Consider the following 24,220-nt stretch of genomic DNA (forward strand, 5'->3'; position numbering starts at 1 on the left):
CCTAACGTTCAACGTGCCCACTCTCATTGTGGGAGAGAGGGGAAGAGAAGAAAAAAAAAAAAAAAGGGGGGGGGGGAGTAATATAGAAAGAGGAAAGGAGAATCAGGGGAGGTGATAGGGTAGTGGGAGGGGGAATACTCGCTGGGATCTACTAGTTTCTCCGGGTTGGGCAGAGGCTACTACACTCTGCCAAATTGGGAATGCAGAGGACACAGATGTTAGTCCCTAACCGCACCAGAAATGTGGCCCCTGGTAAGGGGAAGATAGGAGGTGGTCAGGGAGAGGAGGGCTCAGCGGCTCCCCTCCACCGCCGGCTGTGGTGTACATTCGATCATCAGGATATATAGGTAGCTGTTGCCAGGTGTTTTTAGGGAGGAGATGAGAAGGAGGAAGTAAGGGAAGGCTAAGGAGGGGTAGGAGGAGAAATGGAGGTCTAGGGTGGTGATGGTGAGAGGGTAATGTTAACATGAGGGGCCTCTGGGAGCCAGGTGTATGAGGTCAGTGAGGGCTAAAAGGGTCCTGTGGGGCCGTGACTTCAGGTTGGTCATGTCAAGTCTGGAGAGTGGATCAGTTCGTGCACACGAATGTGCAACAGATAATAATAGCCTTCATCTAAGTAAACCTTCAGGGAGTAATGGGTGAGAGTCTTTAGACGGGTATAGGGTGAGAATGTAGGAGGGAATGTAGGGGGGAAGTGAGATGTCCTGTTGGTTGGGTTTAGTAAGTGGGGGAGGTAGTTGGGAGGGTACAGGAAAGGGTGTACAAGAAGGGGTTACTTCAGTAAGAAATCTTGGGAGGTAGGGGAGGGCCTAGGGAGGGGAAATCAGGGAAAGGATTGGGGTTGAGCGACACAGGGTTATTTACCGAGGAAGAGAGGAGGATGGAGGAAGGAGGGTAGGGCAATAGCAAGGGTGCAGAATCAGGAGAGGGACCAGAGGGCAGCTGCAGCGGGGAAGGGAGGGCTATTGGTGGGGACAGAAAGAAATGAGGAGAGAGTTTGGTCATTATAGGAACCTCTGATGAATCGTGAACATACAGTCCTAAAACATGATATTATTCAAATTTCTGCAATGTGAAACACTTGATATTTTCCAGATGATGAGATAGGATCGGAAGGTGAAGAGGTAGACAGACAGGGCAAAGCATGAAGGAGGTTGCGGAGAAGAGGCAGTTATGGCTAGACAGGGCGAGTAAAGGAAGGGAGGGGGGTCAGAAAGGAAAAACATAGGAATAATGAAGAGAGATGGGCAGGCGGTATAGAGTTCTGTCCTCCTGAGAAAGGGAGAAGAGCGGATGGGAAGGAGAGTGGAGCAGCCACAAGAGGGTATAGAAGTAGAGGGAGGGTTGGGTATCTGCTAAAGAGGAGGAAATTGGGGAAAGGGGAGATGATGAGGAGAGGAGAGACGAAAAGAGGGCATATAAACAGTGCATATAATCATTAGATGTACCTCTACACATACTAGTAATCCAGCATTCTATGTGGGGATATTGTACAGTTCCAACAGTGCAGGTTAATTCATATAGTCATATAGAAAAATAGTATACGCTGAACATCTACAATGCTAAACATTTGACATTTTTCAGATGTTAAAATAAGATCAGAGGTTGGAGAGGGATATAGACAGGATGGAGCATATGGAGGGTTGGAAGGGAGAGGCGGTTTTGGGTGGATGGAAATATGGAGGGAGGATGGATGGGTTGGGAAAGGAAGTACGAAGAGATAGAAAGAAAAAAGATAGATAGGCGGATGGCCTGGAGTTCTGTCCTCCTAGAAAAAAGGAGGGAGAGCATATGGAGAGAGGAACAAGAGGACATAGGAGCTGAAGAAGGAAAGTTGAAGCCAGGCTGGAATGGGAAGTAGGTGGGGGGAAAGAGTGGAGTACATAGGTGTGGTGAGATGGTAGGGTCTAGTGGGAAGGCATGGGGAAGGAAGGGTTATTGGGGAGTCAAGAGAGACCAGGTTGGGATAGGAGAAGGGAAAACGAGTTAGGGGGTTAGGGAAAATAAGGAAAGAATGGAAGGGAAGGGAGAGGATAAGAAGAGAGACCAAAATCATTAGGAACACCCTTGCAGGAACTATAAACTTTAGGTACATAATAAGAACATTAATGGAACATGATAAACAATTAGTGGTATGAATACAACTCAGTGAAAAAATTGGTAGTTGGTGAGATTAGACATTCCTTCAACAGTACATTACCAGCTCTCTGGTCATCTCCGACTCCTAGGTGTAGTCCCAATCCGTATAGGGAGATGGTCTACTCAGGCAGACCATGTCCCAGTCCTCTAGAGGAGTGAGAGCAAAGTATGTAGAGTCTAAACAACTAGTGTTGGGGGGGGGGAGGGAGGGAAAGAAAACATGGAATAGGGAATGATGACAAAGGTGCCCAACAGCTGGGCCCCTCAAGTTCTTCGGTACCATCTTGGTGCTAGAAAGTAGAACAGTCCTCTCAAGGGTTGGACCGCGATAAGCAGTCTATACACACCCGGAGGAGGGAGGTTGAGTAATCATAAGACCTCCATGGGTGGGCTGAGGGTAGTGAGTCATCGTCCGGGGTCTTGTCTAGGTGGCTCTTGTCTGTCCGGGTTCCAAGGCTGGGCTCCAACTCTCAGCAAAGGCCCTGCTCTATGTGGGCGGGGAGGATTCTCATCTCCGTTACCAGCAGGTAGATTCCAGATTCTCAGGAGGTCCTGCGCCTGTCTTGGTGTTAGCGCAGTGTGTTGGGTCCCGTCTTTGGTAATAATCAATTTGGTCGGGAATCCCCATCTGTACCGGATATGTTGATCTCTCAGAGTTTTTGTGGTTTCACTGAAACTTCGTCGTTGCTGGAGCGTGAATGGGGACAGATCAGGATACAGTGAAATATCTCTAAATTGATCCGGGAGTTGTGGTTGTCTCAGGGTGACTTTCAGGAGCCTATCTTTGAAGGAAAAATAGTGCAGTTTGGCTATGGTATCTCTAGGCTTGTCCATAGGTAGGTTTTGTGGCCTAGCCGCCCTGTGTATTCTGTCGATTCTTGCATCCTGATCTCCCGATGGACCCAGGATTGATCTGAATAGTGCTTGAGCGAATTTTTCTAGATCCTGGGGCTCCACAGATTCTGGAATTCCCCGGATCCTGGCGTTGTTCCGCCTGGAACGGTCCTCCAGGTCTGCCAGCTTCGCCTCCAAGGAGGACACTTGGTCGGCCAAATTTTGTGTATAGCTCACCCAATTTGTGTGGTCCACTAGCAGGTCCTCTTGTTTGCGTTCTAAGATGTCAGTTCGCTCATTAACTGTGACAATGTCTTTTCTGAGATCGTCAAAGGACCTTTCTAATTTATCAAACCTTTTTGTGAATGACTGGGTCTGTTGATCTAGCAGTAGCTTCATAGAATCCATAGTGATCGTTTCAGACTGTGTGCGGGAGGGTGGTGAGCTCCGCACGCTAGCCCTTCCCTCGGAGATAGAGGGGGAGACAGATCTATCATCATCTGAGATATCCGGTGACGGGTCCCTGATAGGGAGAAAATGATCTCGAACTGTATGCTTTGAAGGTTTCATTCCCTTGGATTTCCTCTTGGAATATTGCGACATTGGAAGGTAGGGTTACCACTAGTGGTGAGTAGTGGATTAGGAGGTGTTAGGAGGAGAGAGGATCACTATGAGGGAGACCTGGCAGAATCAGCTGGCTAACACCGGCAGGGAGGGGCGCCCCAGGACTTAGCACATCATAGTTGCGTTACGTGGGTTAAGCAACTATAGAGAGTTCTTTTGGAGGCTGTGTTAGTGGTAAGCTATGATGCAAATAGGCAGGAGTGTAGGTAGTAGGTGACTCCTGGAAGTAACAAGTTTTGACTGGATGTGTCTTTCCCCTAGGGGATCAATGCCACCACTGGGCCTAGACGGGAAAAGGATGTGGGGTATGACCCACTCTAAGAGTTAGAGTGGGAAAGGGAAGAGGAGAGACACTACAGCGTTGTATCTATCTGAGAACCAGGCAGGGATTTTGAGTCCTGACAGGGCCTTGAGGACTGAGCAATGTACAGTACTGCAGGGAGTCTCTGTGATAGTAGGGTCTTGTAGGTGTACTTTGCTTGCTGTAGATAGACAGTGTTAGAGGCAGAGTAGATGAGAATTATCTGGCCCTGCAGGTCAGCTCAGATCTCAGGCCCCAAGCTAGTTATGAGGGTTCAGAGTTAAGTGTGCAGAGTAAGGCCTCTAAGTTAGGAGACACGCCAGAATCAGTAGGATGCTGTAAGGTAGCTTATATGTAAAAGCAGATTTAGGGATAGTCCCCCTTCAGTCTTACAGTCCGTTCTTAATTGTCCCTTAAGTAGACAGTCAATAAGCCCAAATTAGTGCTATTGCGGCTACAGAGCCAGTGATTTTTTAGGTGATGTAGCGGGTATGCAGGGATCTAGGTGGAAACCTTGCGTTGGGGCTTACCCTTATATCTGTGGTCTGCAGCCCGTAGTATACAGTGCAGGGCTCCGTTCCCCAGTCTGATCAGTCTGCAGTCGGCTTGCTGGATGAGGATGTCCGCAACTGCTGTAGGTCTTTGATTGCACCCGGTAGCTACAGTCGGGTAATTAGACCGCCGGGAGGGTGAACTCCGGTGGTAGCGTTGCACTGCTAGATCGCGGCCCAGTGACGTCACAGGTAATGGCGCCGTTCGCTCCTTTTTACCGCCGAGCCGTTTCTTCTAAGGCTGATCAAAGAAGTATTTCGAAGGCCGGTGATTATTCAGGTGAGCTGCTGGAGAGGTAGAAAGGCATCCGCTAACGCGGTAGTGTAGAGCAGGTCCTCGGGGGGCTGATGTCAGAAGCTGGGCTAATGGAGGCTACGGGGGTGTTGCGCTGTGCCCAGAAGTGGAATAAAAGTCATCAAACAGGGAGAGGGTCCCAGCCGAGAGCCCAGTCAGATGTTAACTGATGATGTAGTAGACTTGAGCAGATTCTGAGCTATAAAAGCAGGTTTTTAGGGTTATAAACTTTATGGGCTCCAGGAGCTCTATGAACACACGTCTGATCTTGTCTCTAGCCGGCTCCGCCCCCAACATTTTTGTTTTTCACATTCCTATGAGATATTTAAGCAAGGGCTATGATTTTTTTTATTATTTTCAATTTAGAAATGGTAATGGATATATGTAATTGTTTGCCAGTATAAATGGTAGTGGATATATGTAATTGTTTGCCAGTATAAATGGTAGTGGATATATGTTATTGTTTGCCAATATATAAATGGTAGTGAATATTAGGGATGCACCGAAATTTCGGCCGCAGAAAGTTTCGGCCGAAAATGGCATTTTTGGCTATTTCGGTTTTCGGTTTTTTAGCCTTTTATTTTCGGTAAAATTATTGTGTAGCATGTTTCAAATTTGATGCTAGCCTAGAGCTGCTGTTTAAGTTTATTACTTGACTTACTGTTCTGCATATAATGAGTTTTCTAGGACTATACTTTATTTGGATAATTAGTAAAAAAAAAAAAACTGTTAAATATGATTCTGTTACATAGAACTAAATGAAGAATAATACAGTATATTGATATTTATAATTGTTTTAAGTAGGGATGCACCAAAATTTTGGTCGCAGAAACATTTTGGCAGAAAATGGCATTATTGTTTGCCTGTTTTTTTTTTTTTCTTGGTAAAATTATTGTGTAGCATATTATTGTTTTAAGATATTTTTGTCCAATTTTAGTGTGTTACTTTCAATAAAAGTGTGGGATTTTTTTATTGGCTCTAATTATGCAAAAAAAACCTAAAAAAACCTAAAATTTGAAAAAATACATTTTCGGTATCCGTTTCGGTTTTCGGCCAAGTGCATCCCGGATTTTCGGATTCGGTTTCGGTCCAGAATTTCCATTTCGGTGCATCACTAGTGAATATATGTTATTGTTTGCCAGTATAAATAGTAGTGGATATATGTAATTGTTTGCCAGTATAAATGGTAGTGGATATATGTAATTGTTTGCCGGTATAAATGGTAGTGGATATATATTATTGTTTGCCGGTATAAATGGTAGGGGATATATATTATTGTTTGCCAGTATAAATGGTAGGGGATATATGTTATTGTTTGCGAGTATACATGGTAGGGGATATATGTAATTGTTGGCCAGTATAAATAGTAGTGGATATATGTTATTGTTTGCCAGTATAAATGGTAGTGGATATATGTAATTGTTTGCCAGTATAAATGGTAGTGAATATATGTAATTGTTTGCCAGTATAAATGGTAGTGGATATATGTAATTGTTTGCCAGTATAAATGGTAATGGATATATGTTATTGTTTGCCAGTATAAATGGTAGTGGCTATATGTTATTGTTTGCAAGTATAAATAGTAGTGGATTTGTTATTGTTTGCCAGTATAAATAGTAGTGAATATATGTTACTGTTTGCCAGTATAAATGATAATTGATATATGTTATTGTTTGCCAGTATAAATGGTATTGGATATATGTTATTGTTTGCCAGTATAAATGGTAGGGGATATATGTTATTGTTTGCCAGTATATGTTAGTGAATTTAATGTAATTGTTTGCCAGTATAAATGTTAGTGAATTTAATGTAATTGTTTGCCAGTAAAAATGGTAGTGGATATATGTAATTGTTGGCCAGTATAAATGGTAGTGAATATATGTTATTGTTTGCCAGTATAAATGGTAGGGGATATATGTAATTGTTTGCCAGTATAAATGGTAGTGAATATATGTTATTGTTTGCCAGTATAAATGGTAGTGAATATATGTTATTGTTTGCCCGTATAAATGGTAGCGGATATATGTTATTGTTTGCCAGTATAAATGGTAGGGGGTATATGTAATTGTTTTCCAGTATAAATGGTAGTGGATATATGTCATTGTTTGTCAGTATAAATGGTAGTGGATATATGTCATTGTTTGCCGGTATAAATGGTAGTGGATATATGTAATTTTTGCCAGTATAAATGGTAATGGATATATGTTATTGTTTGCCAGTATACATGGTAGGGGATATATGTAATTGTTTGCCAGTATAAATAGTAGTGGATATATGTTATTGTTTGCCAGTATAAATGGTAGTGGATATATGTAATTGTTTGCCAGTATAAATGGTAGCGAATTTAATGTAATTGTTTGCCAGTATAAATGGTAGTGGATATATGTAATTGTTGGCCAGTATAAATGGTAGCGAATTTAATGTAATTGTTTGCCAGTATAAATGGTAGTGGATATATGTAATTGTTTGCCAGTATAAATGGTAGCGAATTTAATGTAATTGTTTGCCAGTAAAAATGGTAGTGGATATATGTAATTGTTGGCCAGTATAAATGGTAGTGAATATATGTTATTGTTTGCCAGTATAAATGGTAGGGGATATATGTAATTTTTTGCCAGTATAAATGGTAGTGGATATATGTAATTGTTTGCCAGTATAAATGGTAGTGAATATATGTTATTGTTTGCCAGTATAAATGGTAGTGAATATATGTTATTGTTTGCCCGATTAAATGGTAGCGGATATATGTTATTGTTTGCCAGTATAAATGGTAGGGGATATATGTTATTGTTTGCCAGTATAAATGGTAGGGGATATATGTAATTTTTTTGCCAGTATAAATGGTAGTGGATATATGTAATTGTTTGCCAGTATAAATGGTAGTGAATATATGTAATTGTTGGCCAGTATAAATTGTAGGGGATATATGTTATTGTTTGCCAGTAAAAATGGTAGTGGATATATGTAATTGTTTGCCAGTATAAATGATAGTGGATATATGTAATTGTTTGCCAGTATAAATGGTAGTGGATATATGTAATTGTTTGCCAGTATAAATGGTAGTGGATATATGCTATTTGCCAGTATAAATGGTAGTGGATATATGTAATTGTTGGCCAGTATAAATGGTAGTGAATATATGTTATTGTTTGCCAGTATAAATGGTAGGGGATATATGTAATTGTTTGCCAGTATAAATGGTAGTGAATATATGTTATTGTTTGCCAGTATAAATGGTAGTGAATATATGTTATTGTTTGCCCGTATAAATGGTAGCGGATATATGTTATTGTTTGCCAGTATAAATGGTAGGGGGTATATGTAATTGTTTTCCAGTATAAATGGTAGTGGATATATGTCATTGTTTGTCAGTATAAATGGTAGTGGATATATGTCATTGTTTGCCGGTATAAATGGTAGTGGATATATGTAATTTTTGCCAGTATAAATGGTAATGGATATATGTTATTGTTTGCCAGTATACATGGTAGGGGATATATGTAATTGTTTGCCAGCATAAATAGTAGTGGATATATGTTATTGTTTGCCAGTATAAATGGTAGTGGATATATGTAATTGTTTGCCAGTATAAATGGTAGCGAATTTAATGTAATTGTTTGCCAGTATAAATGGTAGTGGATATATGTAATTGTTGGCCAGTATAAATGGTAGCGAATTTAATGTAATTGTTTGCCAGTATAAATGGTAGTGGATATATGTAATTGTTTGCCAGTATAAATGGTAGCGAATTTAATGTAATTGTTTGCCAGTAAAAATGGTAGTGGATATATGTAATTGTTGGCCAGTATAAATGGTAGTGAATATATGTTATTGTTTGCCAGTATAAATGGTAGGGGATATATGTAATTTTTTGCCAGTATAAATGGTAGTGGATATATGTAATTGTTTGCCAGTATAAATGGTAGTGAATATATGTTATTGTTTGCCAGTATAAATGGTAGTGAATATATGTTATTGTTTGCCCGATTAAATGGTAGCGGATATATGTTATTGTTTGCCAGTATAAATGGTAGGGGATATATGTTATTGTTTGCCAGTATAAATGGTAGGGGATATATGTAATTTTTTTGCCAGTATAAATGGTAGTGGATATATGTAATTGTTTGCCAGTATAAATGGTAGTGAATATATGTAATTGTTGGCCAGTATAAATTGTAGGGGATATATGTTATTGTTTGCCAGTAAAAATGGTAGTGGATATATGTAATTGTTTGCCAGTATAAATGATAGTGGATATATGTAATTGTTTGCCAGTATAAATGGTAGTGGATATATGTAATTGTTTGCCAGTATAAATGGTAGTGGATATATGCTATTTGCCAGTATAAATGGTAGGGGATATATGTAATTGTTTGCCAGTATAAATGGTAGTGGATATATGTTATTGTTTGCCAGTATAAATGGTAGTGGATATATGTAATTGTTTGCCAGTGTAAATGGTAGTGGATATATGTTATTGTTTGCCAGTATAAATGGTAGTGGATATATGTTATTGTTTGCCAGTATAAATGGTAGGGGATATATGTAATTGTTTGCAAGTATAAATGGTAATGGATATATGTTATTGTTTGCCAGTATACATGGTAGGGGATATATGTAATTGTTTGCCAGTATAAATGGTAGGGGATATATGTAATTGTTTGCAAGTATAAATAGTAGTGGATTTGTTATTGTTTGCCAGTATAAATAGTAGTGAATATATGTTACTGTTTGCCAGCATAAATGATAATTGATATATGTAATTGTTTGCCAGTATAAATGGTAGTGAATTTAATGTAATTGTTTGCCAGTATAAATAGTAGGGGATATATGTTATTGTTTGCCAGTATAAATGGTAGGGGATATATGTAATTGTTTGCCAGTATAAATGGTAGGGGATATATGTTATTGTTTGCCAGTATAAATGGTAGTGGATATATGTTATTGTTTGCCAGTATAAATGGTAGGGGATATATGTTATTGTTTGCCAGTGTAAATGGTAGTGGATATATGTTATTGTTTGCCAGTATAAATGGTAGTGGATATATGTAATTGTTTGCCAGTATAAATGGTAGTGGATATATGTAATTGTTTGCCAGTGTAAATGGTAGTGAATATATGTAATTGTTTGCCAGTATAAATGGTAATGGATATATGTTATTGTTTGCCAGTATAAATGGTAGTGGATATATGTAATTGTTTGCCAGTATAAATGGTAATGGATATATGTTATTGTTTGCCAGTATACATGGTAGGGGATATATGTAATTGTTTGCCAGTATAAATGGTAGTGGATATATGTAATTGTTTGCCAGTATAAATGGTAGTGAATTTAATGTAATTGTTTGCCAGTATAAATGGTAGTGGATATATGTAATGGTTTGCCAGTATAAATGGTAATGGATATATGTTATTGTTTGCCAGTATAAATGGTAGTGGATATATGTAATTGTTTGCCAGTATAAATAGTAGTGGATATGTTATTGTTTGCCAGTATAAATGGTAGTGAATATATCTAATTGTTTGCCAGTATAAATGGTAGTGAATATATGTAATTGTTTGCCAGTATAAATGGTAGTGGATATATGTTATTGTTTGCCAGTATAAATGGTAGTGGATATATGTAATTGTTTGCCAGTGTAAATGGTAGTGGATATATGTTATTGTTTGCCAGTATAAATGGTAGTGGATATATGTAATTGTTTGCCAGTATAAATGGTAGTGGATATATGTAATTGTTTGCCAGTATAAATGGTAGGGGATATATGTAATTGTTTGCAAGTATAAATGGTAATGGATATATGTTATTGTTTGCCAGTATACATGGTAGGGGATATATGTAATTGTTTGCCAGTATAAATGGTAGGGGATATATGCAATTGTTTGCAAGTATAAATAGTAGTGGATTTGTTATTGTTTGCCAGTATAAATAGTAGTGAATATATGTTACTGTTTGCCAGCATAAATGATAATTGATATATGTAATTGTTTGCCAGTATAAATGGTAGTGAATTTAATGTAATTGTTTGCCAGTATAAATAGTAGGGGATATATGTTATTGTTTGCCAGTATAAATGGTAGGGGATATATGTAATTGTTTGCCAGTATAAATGGTAGGGGATATATGTTATTGTTTGCCAGTATAAATGGTAGTGGATATATGTTATTGTTTGCCAGTATAAATGGTAGGGGATATATGTTATTGTTTGCCAGTGTAAATGGTAGTGGATATATGTTATTGTTTGCCAGTATAAATGGTAGTGGATATATGTAATTGTTTGCCAGTATAAATGGTAGTGGATATATGTAATTGTTTGCCAGTGTAAATGGTAGTGAATATATGTAATTGTTTGCCAGTATAAATGGTAATGGATATATGTTATTGTTTGCCAGTATAAATGGTAGTGGATATATGTAATTGTTTGCCAGTATAAATGGTAATGGATATATGTTATTGTTTGCCAGTATACATGGTAGGGGATATATGTAATTGTTTGCCAGTATAAATGGTAGTGGATATATGTAATTGTTTGCCAGTATAAATGGTAGTGAATTTAATGTAATTGTTTGCCAGTATAAATGGTAGTGGATATATGTAATGGTTTGCCAGTATAAATGGTAATGGATATATGTTATTGTTTGCCAGTATAAATGGTAGTGGATATATGTAATTGTTTGCCAGTATAAATAGTAGTGGATATGTTATTGTTTGCCAGTATAAATGGTAGTGAATATATCTAATTGTTTGCCAGTATAAATGGTAGTGAATATATGTAATTGTTTGCCAGTATAAATGGTAATGGATATATGTTATTGTTTGCCAGTATAAATGGTAGGGGATATATGTAATTGTTTGCCAGTATAAATAGTAGTGGATATATGTTATTGTTTGCCAGTATAAATGGTAGTGGATATATGTTATTGTTTGCCAGTATAAATGGTAGTGGATACATGTAATTGTTTGCCAGTATAAATGGTAGTGAATTTAATGTAATTGTTTGCCAGTATAAATGGTAGTGTCTATATATTATTGTTTGCAAGTATAAATAGTAGTGGATTTGTTATTGTTTGCCAGTATAAATAGTAGTGAATATATGTTACTGTTTGCCAGCATAAATGATAATTGATATATGTTATTGTTTGCCAGTATAAATGGTAGTGGATATATGTTATTGTTTGCCAGTATAAATGGTAGGGGATATATGTTATTGTTTGCCAGTATAAATGGTAGTGGATATATGTAATTGTTTGCCAGTATAAATGGTAGTGGATATATGTAATTGTTTGCCAGTATAGATGGTAGTGGATATATGTAATTTTTTGCCAGTATAAATGGTAGTGGATATATGTTATTGTTTGCCAGTATAAATGGTAGGGGATATATGTTATTGTTTGCCAGTATAAATGGTAGTGGATATATGCTATTTGCCAGTATAAATGGTAGTGGATATATGTAATTGTTTGCCAGTATAAATGGTAGGGGATATATGTTATTGTTTGCCAGTATAAATGGTAGTGGATATATGTAATTGTTTGCCAGTATAAATGGTAGTGGATATATGTAATTGTTTGCCAGTATAAAGTTATTGTTTGCCAGTATAAATGGTAGTGGATATATGTTATTGTTTGCCAGTATAAATGGTAGTGGATATATGTTATTGTTTGCCAGTATAAATGGTAGTGGATATATGTTATTGTTTGCCAGTATAAATGGTAGGGGATATATGTAATTGTTTGCCAGTATAAATGGTAGTGGATATATGTTATTGTTTGCCAGTATAAATGGTAGTGGATATATGTAATTGTTTGCCAGTATAAATGGTAGGGGATATATGTAATTGTTTGCCAGTATAAATGGTAGGGGATATATGTAATTGTTTGCCAGTATAAATGGTAGTGGATATATGTAATTGTTTGCCAGTATAAATGGTAGGGGATATATGTTATTGTTTGCCAGTATAAATGGTAGTGGATATATGTCATTGTTTGTCAATAAATGGTAGGGGATATATGTTATTGTTTGCCAGTATAAATGGTAGTGGATATATGTAATTGTTTGCCAGTATAAATGGTAGTGGATATATGTAATTGTTTGCCAGTATAAATGGTAGGGGATATATGTAATTGTTTGCCAGTATAAAGTTATTGTTTGCCAGTATAAATGGTAGTGGATATATGTAATTGTTTGCCAGTATAAATGGTAGTGAATATATGTTATTGTTTGCCGGTATAAATGGTAGGGGATATATGTTATTGTTTGCCAGTATAAATGGTAGTGGATATATGTAATTGTTTGCCAGTATAAATGGTAGTGGATATTTGTTATTGTTTGCCAGTATAAATGGTAGTGGATATATGTAATTGTTTGCCAGTATAAATGGTAGTGGATATTTGTTATTGTTTGCCAGTATAAATGGTAGTGGATATTTGTTATTGTTTGCCAGTATAAAGTTATTGTTTGCCAGTATAAAGTTATTGTTTGCCAGTATAAAGTTATGGTTTGCCAGTATAAAGTTATAGTTTGCCAGTATAAAGTTATTGTTTGCCAGTATAAATGGTAGCAGTAATAGTGTAAAGTAACCCGGAGGATGCTTTGTTTTCCTTAAATGTTAAGTTTGGAATTTTCAGTAAATGTAGCCATAAAAGCTTACAATAATAATAAAAAACACGCGACTGTGTATAAAATAGCATCCTTTTGTGAGGGGCATAGTTGTCAGACAGGAACTAGGGATTTGAGATTTTTTAATGGACTGCCAGGGAGAAAATTATTTAGGGCCAAATTACCAGTGGAGCGCAAACGTTTGTGCGCAAACGATAAGGTGTTTATCGTGAGTGTTTGCGTTCATTGGGCGATACCGCGACTTTAGAGCTCTGGTTAACTGTTTCGCAAAACTAAAAAGTTGCACAAAACACACCAAAAACACATTACAAAGTATAGTTACACTCATAGTAAATCTATCTAATAAAAAATATTTAAAAAAAATATTGCACAAAAAAGTTGTAAAGACTCAAAGATATGAGAACTGAGGTGTTAGAAAAAAAAAGACTGCAAAAGGCTTTAACATAGCGATACATACATATACATGTCTAAAATGGCTATGAATATGCGTGTGTCTGTGTATATGTATATATGTATAAGTGCAGTTAAGTAGACGAAAACGTGTAAAATCATATTTATGCAATATTCATGTTTAGTTTATACTGTGTTTATACTGTAAATATTTCACTTTCCAATGTTCTGCACATAGCAGAATATTATAAGTATTTATAAATAGATATTCCTATATATATATATATATATATATATATATATATATATATATATATATATATATATATATATATATATATATATATATATATATAAAGAAAAGTTTACTTCCAGCGTTAATTAGCTCTCCACTTGTAATCTGGCCCTTAGTGTGTAGAAAAGTATTTGTCTAATATGAATGTCTTTATTGACTACAAAATAGCATTAAAGGAATAGGAAAGTCAAAATTAAACTTGCATGATTCAGGTAGAGCATGTCATTTTAAGGCACTTTTAAATTCACTTTTATTTTCAAATGTGCTTTGTTCCCTTGGTGTCCCTTATTGAAAAAGAATACGCACAACACAATCCTCCTCTTGTGGGAGCTAGCTGTTGATTGGTGCCTGCACACATTTGTCTCTTGTGATTGGCTAACTAGATGTGTTCAGCTATCTGTAGTGCAATGCTGTACCTTCAGCAAAGGGTAACAAGGCAATGAAGCAAATTTGATAATCAAAGTAAATTGGAAAGTTGTTTAAAATCGTATGTAATATCCAAATCATGAAAGAAAAAAATTGGGTTTTTCTGTCCCTTTAATTTGGTTCACTTAAAGCAAACTAGATAGGTTATAGTTGACAATACTTATTGTATTACTTTTAAAGCCAATAGGTCTTGGGACTCAGAAGCCCTTGTACCTTACATATAGATTTAATGAAGTAATATATCTATCACACGCTATAACCTCTTCTCTCTTTTTACCTCACAGAAGATACAGTTGTGGCAGTTTCAGTGACTGGGATTCTTAAAGTGTGGATTATTACCGCAGAGGTTCACAGAATGCAGGTAGAACAACACACCCTCTAAACCAATGGTCTAATGTGTTCAGCCATCATGGCAGCGCCCATTACTGTATGCCCATTACTTTATGAATACTAAAATGTTACACTTCTTCAATATTTAAACAACTAATATAATTAAATATATATACCGGCCTATTATTGTCAGACTCTCTTCTTTGAAAGCATCATTCCATCTAGCATTTATTTACTGTTCAATGTCCCTTTAAATGCTACCCTTTCGTTTGAATTTTAGAAAATGTTTGCATATTAATGTCCTTTTTATTCCTGTTTATGTTTTTACCTCTAACTATTATTCTTCTTAGTATTAGTAGTAGTAGTAGGGCTTGACAAATCCATACACCAGGTAGCCATTTGAATTTTAAAATTATGTTCTGGCACCCAGGTTTAGAGTTTTTAAAACATTCATGGGTGTCCCGCACATACCTCCGCAAGCCACACTTAAAATTTAGCTTGGTGCAACTGATTTCTTTCGGTTCCTCACAGCTGTGAAATACAAATCCAGCTTTTATTGGGTTATTATAGAATGTGTATGTAATATGTATGTGTATATATATATATATATACACACACGCACAAATAAATATATATAGAGAGAGAGAGAGAGATAGAGATAGATAGATGCAGAGACACGGCACACTCCAACAGTTCAATCACCTGGTGCTCTGCAGAAAATATGTATACACGATCACTGGATGTTACCCGCGTCTGGCAGCCGTTAATCTTAGGATATCCAAAAAAGCAGGCAGGCACAGGATTGCCTCAATCGCCTTTTTTCAGCAAGGAAAGGCTAAATACCGAACATTTTGTCTCTCGCAGGAGCCTTTCTCAATGGAAGCTAAACAGACATACAGTGAACACCCAAAACCCTCGCCTAAATACCAGCATGACCTAGTATGTACCAATCAGAAAGCAGCAACTATGCATCTCAATCATAAAGGTAACACCTGTGCACCATAATTTCAGTATGGGCGATTGCGGATGAAATCATCAAACCACATCAGCCTGAGCATACATAAACACAGCCGGTTGTCAAAGAGACAGACGCAGCAGACATACGCACAGCTGTTACACTAGCAGCAGAAGGAACATGTAAACATAGAGCCGCTGTCAGAGTGATATTATACCAAGAATGCAAAAAAATCACCCAGATTAAGTGACTAAACATATATAAATATACACTATCAGAAAAATAAAGAGAATATCAGAAGTACAACATTACACAACACTTCTTACAGCCGGTGGTACAAAACTCCGCTTCATATCTGAAAGACTCATTTGAACTCATCAATTTGTTAAAAACTGTTGATATTCAAGCTAACAACATCCTTGTAACAATGGATGTGGAGAGTTTGTATACTGTCATACCTCACGCCCATGGTATTGATATGGTTAGAAAAATACTACTTGATAATGCACACTATACTGGACCACCTATAGAATTTCTGTTACATCTTATGGAATTCTGTCTGGAAAATATTTTTTTTCATTTTGAAAATAATTATTTTCTACAATCCATGGGGACGGCAATGGGGTCGAATATGGCCCCATCATATGCATGACAATGGCAATGTATGAACAATAAAACGTACTATCCAGACAGGATTCCATAAAATTCTACCATCGCTACATAGATAACGTCTTCCTTATTTGGAACGACTCCTCTGAGGCCCTGGTGGAATGGACCAATGTTCTTAACAGCCTTGAATCCACTATTAGATTTAAAATGAAACACAACACAGATAAAGTCCATTTCTCCTGTTAAGTGTAGTCAGTCCACGGGTCATCATTACTTATGGGATATTAACTCCTCCCCAACAGGAAGTGCAAGAGGATCACCCAAGCAGAGCTGCTATATAGCTCCTCCCCTCTACGTCACACCCAGTCATTCTCTTGCACCCAACTAATAGATAGGATGTGTGAGAGGACTGTGGTGATTAAACTTAGTTTTTTATATCTTCAATCAAAAGTTTGTTATTTTAAACGACACCGGAGTGTGTTGTTTCCTTCTCAGGCAGAATTTGAAGAAGAATCTACCTGAGTTTTTTGTATATGATCTTAGCGGACGTAACTAAGATCCGTTTGCTGTTCTCGGCCATTCTGAGGAGTAAGGTAACTTCAGATCAGGGGACAGCGGGCAGGCTCACCTGCAAAGAGGTATGTTGCAGTATATTATTTTCTAAGGAATGGAATTGACTTTGAAAATACTGCTAATACCGATATAATGTAAGTACAGCCTTAAATGCAGTAGTAGCAACTGGTATCAGGCTGACATGTATACATGTTAACACTTAAGTATTTCTGGGGAATGGCACTTCAGTGGGAAAATACTGTATGCATATATCTTTTAGCCTAACTTGCAGTGGGAGCGACTAGCAGCAGGCTTTTTAAAGACATTTCATATATTTGATTTTAAACGTTTGCTGGCATGTTAAATCGTTTAATTATCTGAGGTACTTGGTGAAAATTGTTTTGGGCTTTATTTTCCACATGGCTGTCGTTGTTTTAAATTAAAACAGTTTACTGAGCTCCCCTCACTGTTGTAGTGTGAGTGGGAGGGGCCTATTTTGGCGCTTTTACTACGCATCAGAAATTCAGTCACAGTCTGTCTTTTTATCCCTGCATGATCCAGGACGTCTCCACAGAGCTCAGGGGTCTTCAAAACTAGTTTTGAGGGAGGTAATCACTCACAGCAGACCTGTGAGACCGTGCTTGACTGTGATAAAAACGTTTATATTGTCAATTGTTATACGTTTTTTTCTGATATTAAGGGTTAATCATCCATTGCTAATGTGTGCAATCCTTTGCTAATTTTGGTTTATATAACTAATCCGGTTCATTGTTATTCAACTGTGACAGTTTTTGTGTGCTTCTTAAAGGCACAGTAACGTTTTTACATATTGCTTGTAAATTTAGTTGAAAAGTATTTCCAAGCTTGCTAGTCTAATTGCTAGTTTGTTTAAACATGTCTGACTCAGAGGAAACTCTTTGTGCAATATGTTCAAAAGCCGAGGTGGAGCCCAATAGAAATTTATGTACTAATTGCATTGATGCTACTTTAAATAAAAGTCAATCTGTACATGTTAAGCAACATTCACCAGACAACGAGAGGGAAGTTATGCCGACTAACTTGCCTCACGTGTCAGTACCTGCATCTCCCGCTCAGGGCGGCCATTACAAATCACTTTACAAGACATGGCTAATGTTATGACTGAAGTTTTGTCTAAATTGCCAGAACTTAGAGGTAAACGAGATCACTCTGGGATGAGAACAGAGTATACTGATAATGCTAGGGCCATGTCTGATACTGCGTCACAATATGCAGAGCATGAGGACGGAGAGCTTCATTCTGCGGGTGACGGATCTGATCCAAATAAATTGGATTCAGACATTTCAAATTTTAAGTTTAAGCTGGAAAACCTCCGTGTGTTGCTAGGGGAGGTGTTAGCGGCTCTGAATGATTGTAACACAGTTGCAATCCCAGAGAAAATGTGTAGGTTGGATAAATATTTTCCGGTACCGACGAGTACTGACGTTTTTCCTATACCTAAGAAGAGACTTACTGAAATTATTACTAAGGAGTGGGACAGACCCGGTGTGCCTTTCTCACCCCCTCCTATATTCAGAAAAATGTTTCCAATAGACGCCACCACACGGGACTTATGGCAAACGGTCCCTAAGGTGGAGGGAGCAGTTTCTACTTTAGCTAAGCGTACCACTATCCCGGTGGAGGATAGCTGTGCTTTTTCAGATCCAATGGATAAAAAGTTAGAGGGTTACCTTAAGAAAATGTTTGTTCAACAAGGTTTTATATTACAACCCCTTGCATGCATTGCGCCTGTCACGGCTGCGGCTGCATTTTGGTTTGAGTCTCTGGAAGACACCCTTGACTCAGCGACATTAGATGAGATTTCACTTAAGCTTAAGACCCTTAAGCTAGCTAATTAATTTATTTCTGATGCCGTAGTACATTTAACTAAACTTACGGCTAAGAATTCCGGATTCGCCATTCAGGCACGCAGAGCGCTGTGGCTAAAATCCTGGTCAGCTGATGTAACTTCTAAATCGAAATTACTTAACATACCTTTCAAGGGGCAGACCTTATTCGGGCCCGGTTTGAAAGAAATTATCGCTGACATTACGGGAGGTAAAGGCCATGCCCTGCCTCAAGACAGAGCCAAACCTAGGGCTAGACAGTCTAATTTTCGTGCCTTTCGTAACTTCAAGGCAGGAACAGCATCAACTTCCTCTGCTCCAAAACAGGAAGGAGCTGTTGCTCGCTACAGACAAGGCTGGAAACCTAACCAGACCTGGAACAAGGGCAAGCAGGCCAGAAAACCTGCTGCTGCCCCTAAGACAGCATGAAGTGAGGGCCCCCGATCCAGAAGCGGATCTAGTGGGGGGCAGACTCTCTCTCTTTGCCCAGGCTTGGGCAAGAGATGTCCAGGATCCCTGGGCGTTGGAGATCATATCTCAGGGATATCTTCTGGACTTCAAAGCTTCTCCTCCACAAGGGAGATTTCACCTTTCAAGGCTGTCAACAAACCAGATAAAGAAAGAGGCGTTTCTACGCTGTGTACAAGACCTTTTACTAATGGGAGTGATCCACCCAGTTCTGCGGTCGGAACACGGACAAGGGTTTTACTCAAATCTGTTTGTGGTTCCCAAAAAAGAGGGAACCTTCAGACCAATATTGGATTTAAAGATCCTAAACAAATTCCTAAGAGTTCCATCGTTCAAGATGGAAACTATTCGGACAATCTTACCCATGATCCAAAGAAGTCAGTACATGACCACAGTGGATTTAAAGGATGCTTACCTTTACATACCGATTCACAGAGAACATTACCGGTATCTAAGGTTTGCCTTCCTAGACAGGCATTACCAGTTTATAGCTCTTCCCTTCGGGTTGGCTACGGCTCCAAGAATCTTTACAAAGGTTCTGGGCTCTCTTCTGGCGGTACTAAGACCGCGAGGAATTTCGGTAGCTCCGTACCTAGACGACATTCTGATACAAGCGTCAAGCTTTCAAACTGCCAAGTCTTATACAGAGTTAGTACTGGCTTTTCTAAGGTCGCATGGGTGGAAAGTGAACGAGGAGAAGAGTTCTCTCTTACCACTCACAAGAGTTCCCTTCTTGGGGACTATTATAGATTCTGTAGAAATGAAAATTTACCTGACAGAGGACAGGTTAACAAAGCTTCTAAATGCTTGTCGTGTCCTTCATTCCATTCAACACCCGTCAGTGGCTCAATGCATGGAGGTAATCGGCCTAATGGTAGCGGCAATGGACATAGTTCCTTTTGCACGCCTGCACCTCAGACCGCTGCAATTGTGCATGCTAAGTCAGTGGAATGGGGATTACTCAGATTTGTCCCCTACGCTGAATCTGGATCAGGAGACCAGAGATTCCCTTCTATGGTGGCTTTCTCGGCCGCATCTGTCCAGGGGGATGCCCTTCAGCAGACCAGACTGGACAATTGTAACTACAGACGCCAGCCTTCTAGGTTGGGGCGCTGTCTGGAATTCCCTGAAGGCTCAGGGATCATGGACTCAAGAGGAGAGTCTTCTTCCAATAAACATTCTGGAATTGAGAGCAGTTCTCAATGCCCTACTGGCTTGGCCTCAGTTAGCAACTCTGAGGTTTATCAGGTTTCAGTCGGACAACATCACGACTGTGGCTTACATCAACCATCAGGGAGGGACAAGAAGTTCCCTAGCGATGATGGAAGTATCAAAGATAATTCGCTGGGCAGAGTCTCACTCTTGCCACCTGTCAGCGATCCACATCCCAGGAGTGGACAACTGGGAGGCGGATTTCCTAAGTCGCCAGACTTTTCATCCGGGGGAGTGGGAACTTCATCCGGAGGTCTTTGCCCAAATACTTCGACGTTGGGGCAAACCAGATATGGATCTCATGGCGTCTCGCCAGAACGCCAAGCTTCCTCGTTACGGGTCCAGGTCCAGGGACCCGGGAGCGGTCCTGATAGATGCCTTGACAGCACCTTGGACCTTCAGGATGGCTTATGTGTTTCCACTATTCCCGATGCTTCCTCGTTTGATTGCAAGGATCAAACAGGAGAAAGCATCAGTGATCCTAATAGCGCCTGCGTGGCCACGCAGGACCTGGTATGCAGATCTAGTGGACATGTCATCCTGTCCACCTTGGTCTCTGCCTCTGAGACAGGACCTTCTAATTCAGGGTCCTTTCAAACATCAAAACCTAATTTCTCTGAAGCTGACTGCATGGAAATTGAACTCTTAATTTTATCAAAGCGTGGATTTTCAGAGCCAGTAATTGATACCTTAATACAGGCTAGGAAACCTGTTACCAGGAAAATTTACCATAAGATATGGCGTAAATATTTACACTGGTGCGAATCCAAGGGTTACTCATGGAGTAAGGTTAGGATTCCTAGGATATTGTCTTTTCTACAAGAAGGTTTAGAAAAGGGTTTATCTGCTAGTTCGTTAAAGGGACAGATCTCAGCTCTGTCCATCCTTTTACACAAGCGTCTGTCAGAAGTTCCAGACGTTCAGGCTTTTTGTCAGGCTTTGGCCAGGATTAAGCCTGTGTTTAAATCTGTTGCTCCGCCGTGGAGCTTAAACCTAGTTCTTAACGTTTTACAGGGTGTTCCGTTTGAACCCCTTCACTCCATTGATATCAAGCTGTTATCTTGGAAAGTTCTGTTTTTAATGGCTATTTCCTCGGCTCGTAGAGTCTCTGAATTATCAGCCTTACATTGTGATTCTCCGTATCTGATTTTTCATTCAGATAAGGTAGTTCTGCGTACTAAACCTGGGTTCTTACCTAAGGTAGTCACTAACAAGAATATCAATCAAGAGATTGTTGTTCCATCATTGTGTCCTAACCCTTCCTCAAAGAAGGAACGACTTCTGCACAATCTAGATGTAGTCCGTGCCCTGAAATTTTATTTACAGGCAACTAAAGATTTTTGACAAACTTCTTCCCTGTTTGTCGTTTATTCTGGACAGAGGAGAGGCCAAAAAGCATCTGCTACCTCTCTATCCTTTTGGCTTCGTAGCATAATACGTTTAGCCTATGGGACTGCTGGACAGCAACCTCCTGAAAGGATTACAGCTCATTCTACTAGAGCTGTGGCTTCCACTTGGGCCTTTAAGAACGAGGCATCTGTTGAACAGATTTGCAAGACTGCAACTTGGTCTTCTCTTCATACTTTTTCCAAATTTTACAAATTTGACACTTTTGCTTCTTCGGAGGCTGTTTTTGGGAGAAAGGTTCTTCAGGCAGTGGTTCCTTCCGTATAGAGATCCTGCCTGTCCCTCCCGTCATCCGTGTACTTAGCTTTGGTATTGGTATCCCATAAGTAATGATGACCCGTGGACTGACTACACTTAACAGGAGAAAACATAATTTATGCTTACCTGATAAATTCCTTTCTCCTGTAGTGTAGTCAGTCCACGGCCCGCCCTGTTTTTTAAGGCAGGTCTAAATTTTTTAATTATACTCCAGTCACCACTGCACCCTATAGTTTCTCCTTTCTCGTTTGGTTCCTGGTCGAATGACTGGGTGTGACGTAGAGGGGAGGAGCTATATAGCAGCTCTGCTTGGGTGATCCTCTTGCACTTCCTGTTGGGGAGGAGTTAATATCCCATAAGTAATGATGACCCGTGGACTGACTACACTACAGGAGAAAGGAATTTATCAGGTAAGCATAAATTATGTTTTTCTAGATCTAGAAATTGTTAAGGTTCAAACCCAGCAGGGGTATGGACTACACACCACACTATTTCAGAAAGCTACTGATAAGAATTCTACTTTTCATTACACTAGCTTTCATCCTAAATTTTAAAAAGATGCGTTCAGCTCCTCACAGCTCCTGCGGGTCGTCCGCAACAATACTGGCGACTCCCGTAAAAACATGCAGTTAAGTCAAATGGCTCAAAGATTCCTACAGAGGGGGTACCAATGTCTTTGATTGAACAACAGTGCTCACGGCCAAAGAGTGGACACAAGAAACACTTACAACCAGGAAAACACCTTAACAAATGTCACATTGTTTAAACTTTCTGACTACCTACACCCCAGTATCAGAATCTGTGGTGAATACCATTAAGAAAAATTGGATGGTGAGCTTGAAGGATACAACCCTTCCTTTCATGGACTCTCCGGCCCCACGAATGGTGTACAAGAGGGCTAGCAACTTTTGGTCTTAAATGACCCCACACACTGCTATGAGAAGCAAATGTGGCTGCCTAAGGGCAAACCTGGGTGCTTTCGCTGTGGAAATTGTGTAACTTGCAATAGCCTTATTACTGTTAATACTTTCTCTTGTTAAGTGTATTCAGTCCACGGATCATCCATTACTTATGGGAATATATTCCCTTCCCAACAGGAAGTTGCAAGAGGATCACCCAAAGCAGAGCTGCTATATAGCTCCTCCCCTCACATGTCATATCCAGTCATTCTCTTGCAACTCTCAACATAGTAGGAAGGTGTGAGAGGAGTGTGGAGTTTTTATACTTAATTATTTCTTCAATCAAAAGTTTGTTATTTTAAATGGCACCGGAGTGTGCTGTTTTTCTCTCAGGCAGTATTTAGAAGAAGAATCTGCCTGCGTTTTCTATGATCTTAGCAGAAGTAACTAAGATCCACTGGCTGTTCTCGCACATTCTGAGGAGTGGGGTAACTTCAGAAAGGGAATAGCATGCGGGGTCCCCTGCAGATGAGGTATGTGCAGTAAAATATTTTTCTAAGGAATGGAATTGACTAAGAAAATACTGCTGATACCGATGTAATGTAAGTACAGCCTTAAATGCAGTAGTAGCGACTGGTATCAGGCTGATGAATGTATGTGCAGTAAGTAATTTTCTAAGGAATGGAATTTGACTAAGAAAATACTGTTAATACTGAAGTAATGTATGAGCCTTAACTGCAGTAGAAGCGACTGGTAGCAGGCTTATTAATAACACTACATAACTTTTAAAATGTATGTTTAAAACGTTTACTGGCATGTTATTCGTTTTTGTGAGGTACTTTGGTGATAAATCTTTTGGGGCATGATTTTTTCCACATGGCTGACGTATATTTCTGCATAGAAACGGTTAACTGAGGTTTCCCACTGTTGTAATATGAGTGGGAGGGGCCTATTTTAGCGCTTTTTTGCGCAGTAAAAATTCAGTCACAGTCTTCCTGCTTCTTCCTCCTTGATCCAGGACGTCTCTAGAGAGCTCAGGGGTCTTCAAAATTCATTTTGAGGGAGGTAATCAGTCACAGCAGACCTGTGACAGTGTGTTTGACTGTGATAAAAACGTTAATTGTTAAATTGATTATCCGTTTTTGGTATTAAGGGGTTAATCATCCATTTGCTAGTGGGTGCAATGCTTT

At 39.0% G+C, this 24,220-nt stretch overlaps 1 protein-coding gene across 1 annotated transcript in view; it reads left to right on the forward strand.

Annotated features, from left to right (window-relative positions):
* WDR7 (WD repeat domain 7) overlaps positions 1 to 24,220 on the forward strand; it is a 1,007,279-nt gene that overhangs the window by 92,474 nt on the left and 890,585 nt on the right. The window contains 1 exon segment of the mRNA XM_053701142.1: positions 14,760 to 14,836. Within this exon segment, the coding sequence (XP_053557117.1) occupies positions 14,760 to 14,836 (77 nt within the window).

Source organism: Bombina bombina, chromosome 2 (assembly GCF_027579735.1).
Source record: "Bombina bombina isolate aBomBom1 chromosome 2, aBomBom1.pri, whole genome shotgun sequence".
Classification (NCBI taxonomy): Eukaryota; Metazoa; Chordata; class Amphibia; order Anura; family Bombinatoridae; genus Bombina; species Bombina bombina.